The sequence below is a fragment of the Monopterus albus genome, unplaced genomic scaffold, assembly GCF_001952655.1.
Source record: "Monopterus albus unplaced genomic scaffold, M_albus_1.0 scaffold299.1, whole genome shotgun sequence".
Taxonomy (NCBI): Eukaryota; Metazoa; Chordata; class Actinopteri; order Synbranchiformes; family Synbranchidae; genus Monopterus; species Monopterus albus.
The window spans coordinates 128,616-132,417 of NW_018128179.1; the positions used below are offsets into that span (position 1 = coordinate 128,616).

Consider the following 3,802-nt stretch of genomic DNA (forward strand, 5'->3'; position numbering starts at 1 on the left):
GCTGATGCTTCGTTCCAACTTTTGTTGCAGTTTTAAGCAGCTCGTTTTGTTTTCTGAAGTCATTTACAATGCAGGTACTGCTGTATCACATTTTTGCAGCATGATGTTCCAACATGACATTATAGACTACTGAAAATACACTGAATTGATGTGATCATGTAAATACCATCAAACCATTATTTTCATTGTTTATTTCTATTAGGCTACCATTAGCTGTTTAAAAACAACAAAATGTTGATGTCATACTAAACTGGAATAAATTGAAGTACTGTAATTCACACTCAGACTGTACTGAGGCAGCGTGACTGAAGCAATGTGACATTTATCCAATATGATGAAATGTGAAAGTAACATTAAGACCAAAAAATGTAGTCATATGTTAACAGCTTCAAAATATTTAGCACTATTTTATTTAATAATTAATTTAGAATTAAAACAACAAGCTGTGTGTTATAGATCCGGCTCATGACTGATGGAGAAAGCCAGCAGCCACTAAGGTGCACAAACGTGTTTAGGGTAGGTGTGCCATTACAAAAACAGGCTACTGGGAGACAAACAAGGCACTACAATGAAAACAGAGACAACTGTGCGAAATATGATTAAATAAACATAGACAGTCAGATGTTTTGTGAGCTAAGCAGTATTTATTGTATAATCATGTGCATTCATGATCACCATTTCAGCTAGTCGCCAACTTTGTAAGTCGATTAAGCGTCACACATATGAAATCGTGAAAACGTAAGTAAAATTTCTGTGATTATCTCTATCCTTCTTCTTTACAATTAATACATGACAGTGTCATTGACATCCACCCTCAGAACTGCTTCACCTGAGTCTGACATGGAGGCACTAACAATAACATAATCACCTTCATAGGAGATGCAAGACCCATCAGCCTTTGTTCTCACAAAATTGCTTTCACTTCCATTATACATAATATCATAAAGACTGTAGTCACAGTTGTTTCCTCTGTCAAAGATCCCCACAGCAAACCAGTTGGAATACAGGTTTCGATCGTAGGGCACAGAGAACATGACAGCCATGACATGGCTGTAATCATTCAGGTCGGCATTGAAAAGGTCGTAGGTGAAGACGCCAATGGCTCCAGTGGCAGCACCTGTGGTCTTGTTGAACAGTGCGCTAGCAGCAGAGCAGGGACCTAGCATGGGTGGCAGAGGGACCTCACAGCAGCCGCTCTCAATGAAAACCCTGAACATAGAGACACAATGTATCAGAGAGGTCTTACACAAATCTTTTTTCCATATCTTACTTTCAGGCATGGGAATTTGCTGGACTTTGTCAGAGGTCTGGACCTCTTGAGGTCCCAAGGGTAATTTATGGGATAAATGTCAATCCAAGGAGCTCATTTTTATCGGGGGGCTCTCTGTATACATGAAAGATAGTAAGTGATAATTTGTACCAGACCAGAAGGCTTTGGGTCAAGAAACAAGTCTTTTTTGTTTATTTAGCATACATTCAACAAAATTCAGACTCAATAGTCAGATGGTTAGTCTGATTATACTGAATTTCACAGTAACAGTAGTGGAGATTATGCTGTCTAGCTGAAATAAGTACAGAAAATCTGTAATCAGCCTGTCTAGGGCAGGCCCTTATTGCGTTTCGTGGATTTTGTTGTGTCAGCCTTTTTATAATCAAATAAATGTGTCAACCATGCATGCAGTCAAGCTAACTAGTCTTGATAAGTATCACTGTCTGGCTTAAGAAAATACTTAAGTCAGGTTTAAAATAACCATCACAACCTTCAGAAAAAAGGCAGGTATTAAAGCAACACATAACCTTGGGTTGGCCAGAGTGTAGCTGCCAGAACTGTTGTTAATCTCAACAGAGCAGTTGCGATGAGGCATTGTGATGAAGTGTTGAGCAGTTGCAGGGGAAGAGGCTGGTTGTACACTAGAGACAAGACAAAATCATACAAGTTAATTCACCATCTCTGTAGCGAGGTGACAGTTTGTCAGATTCAGTGGTCGATGCTTTGCTATTTAACGTTAGTGTGTGTCAGGCCAGTGAGTTTCATCATGATTTGTTGACAGAAGTCGGAGCTTTTCAGTAGGCTAACTGATGGCTTTGCATAGAAAATACACCACTTTACAATTGCAGAGACAGAAAGCACAAGGGTGTAAAGTACAGTTTGCTCTTCTAATGACAATTAAGGCATCTTAGTAGTTGGAGTTACCTCCACTGTTATAGCTAATATGCTAAGTTTATTGGCACAGCACCATTTCCAACAGTACAATCATTTTACACTTATCAGTTTTCTGCTCTGATTTTCTCTCTCTCTCTTTTTTCACTACAAATAATGATTTAATTAGTAACTAACTAATTAGGTGAATGGTCTTTTAAAAAGCAACTTATGTCTTTAGCTCAGGTTAGTGTTACAGCAGTCTTTTAGAGTTCCATATATGAATTTTATGGATAGTTGTGTACGTAAATGCAGCTGTTTGCCTTTTATTTCTGATGCTGTATATGGCAATTGTGTTATTGATTTGGCTGTGTGATATTGAGATCAGCTGCTGCATATTTCTCTTTTTTTTAAATTTTGTGACTTTTAATATTTAAGATATTAAACAATTTCAGCACCATCAGCCCACACTACTACAGATGAGCTAGAATCATTGTGTACTGTATAAAAGTCACAATTTTTGAGTATAGCAGTACTGACCTTTTTAGATCTGTAGAGGTTAAAAGCCAAAAGCAGTTGTTGAAGCGGACAGATTGTTGGTCCAGGCAGGATTTGGTGATTAAGTCACAATGCACATGAGCTTCTCACACAGTGGGTTTTATTGACTGAGGTAATCAGGGCTCCAGTTGACTCCCTCCTTATCTTTTACTTAGTATCAGCTCCATGCTCGCCACCACCTTATCACCATGACAGGATTGGGTTGGACTTATTACGTCAATGCAGGCTTTTGTTTGGACCTTTTTAAAAAAATGTATGTTTTATTTGCACAGGGCGGGAGCCATGGAATATCAGGGGAGTAAGACCTTAAACGTCAGCTATGTTCACAGGGTAACAGTTCAAAAAGTATGAGGAAAGCATTATGTAATTTAATGTACTGACCAAGAAATGAGACTGCTGTTAAGTGAACAGTTGTTGCAGTAAGATTCAGCCTTTTAGAAAGCAACAGTTAAGCTAAACACAAAAATATCAATTCTTTACTGTAGGGCTTTATTTACAGCGACTGGTGATTTACAAACACTGTTAAAAAAAAAATCATTATCAGTGCTGTGTGCCAAAGCAGAAACAGTGTTGTATGTTCATTCACCAAGTAAAAATGATGAGGCTCATTTTATCCTTGTGATATACTGTATCTAAATTGTGTGGATGGTGTAAAGCATCCACACTATGCTCGCCTGTTTTTTATTGTGTGGATGCTTCAGCAGCAACACTATGTTATCCTGTTCTTTATTATTATTCTGATTTCTTCCGTCCATTTTTCGGCACTTAATTTCTTCAGCATACTTTCACCTAAAAGGGCCATTGTGGTATCAAAATATTCCACTTTTTAAGGACATGAGTGCTTGCATACATCCGTTTTGTAACATTTATACTTTTTAATAATTTCAGCTTTTTTTAAAAAACCTTTCCCATTGGAAATGAATGGGACAAAGTTGGAAGCCTACTATCTCCAGCATACCATGGGCTAGAAACGCCATTTCAACTTTGTTCAACTCGTGAGACGTTCAGCTACCAAATTCATCTTGATATCTTTTATGGTTTCTTTATAATCGACATTTATATTCTGTCTATTTGTCAATAGACAATGAATGGGCCAATACAATA

At 37.7% G+C, this 3,802-nt stretch overlaps 2 protein-coding genes across 3 annotated transcripts in view; one reads left to right on the forward strand and one right to left on the reverse strand.

The window, feature by feature from the left end:
* The window catches only part of vps8 (VPS8 subunit of CORVET complex), a 135,468-nt gene that overhangs the window by 39,938 nt on the left and 91,728 nt on the right, over window positions 1-3,802 (forward strand). The window lies entirely within an intron of this gene.
* Window positions 465-3,144, reverse strand: LOC109973665 (DELTA-sagatoxin-Srs1a-like). Of its 2 annotated transcripts, XM_020623420.1 has the most exons (3): window positions 2,681-3,144; window positions 1,798-1,911; window positions 465-1,209 (listed from the first exon to the last, which is right to left on the reverse strand). In XM_020623420.1, exons 2-3 carry the CDS (start codon window positions 1,863-1,865, stop codon window positions 783-785), a joined length of 495 nt encoding a protein of 164 aa, XP_020479076.1. In that variant the 5' UTR covers window positions 1,866-1,911; window positions 2,681-3,144; the 3' UTR covers window positions 465-782. The 2 variants fall into 2 exon arrangements, with proteins under 2 accessions (XP_020479076.1, XP_020479077.1); XM_020623421.1 differs by lacking the exon at window positions 2,681-3,144 and having other exon boundaries at window positions 1,798-2,300.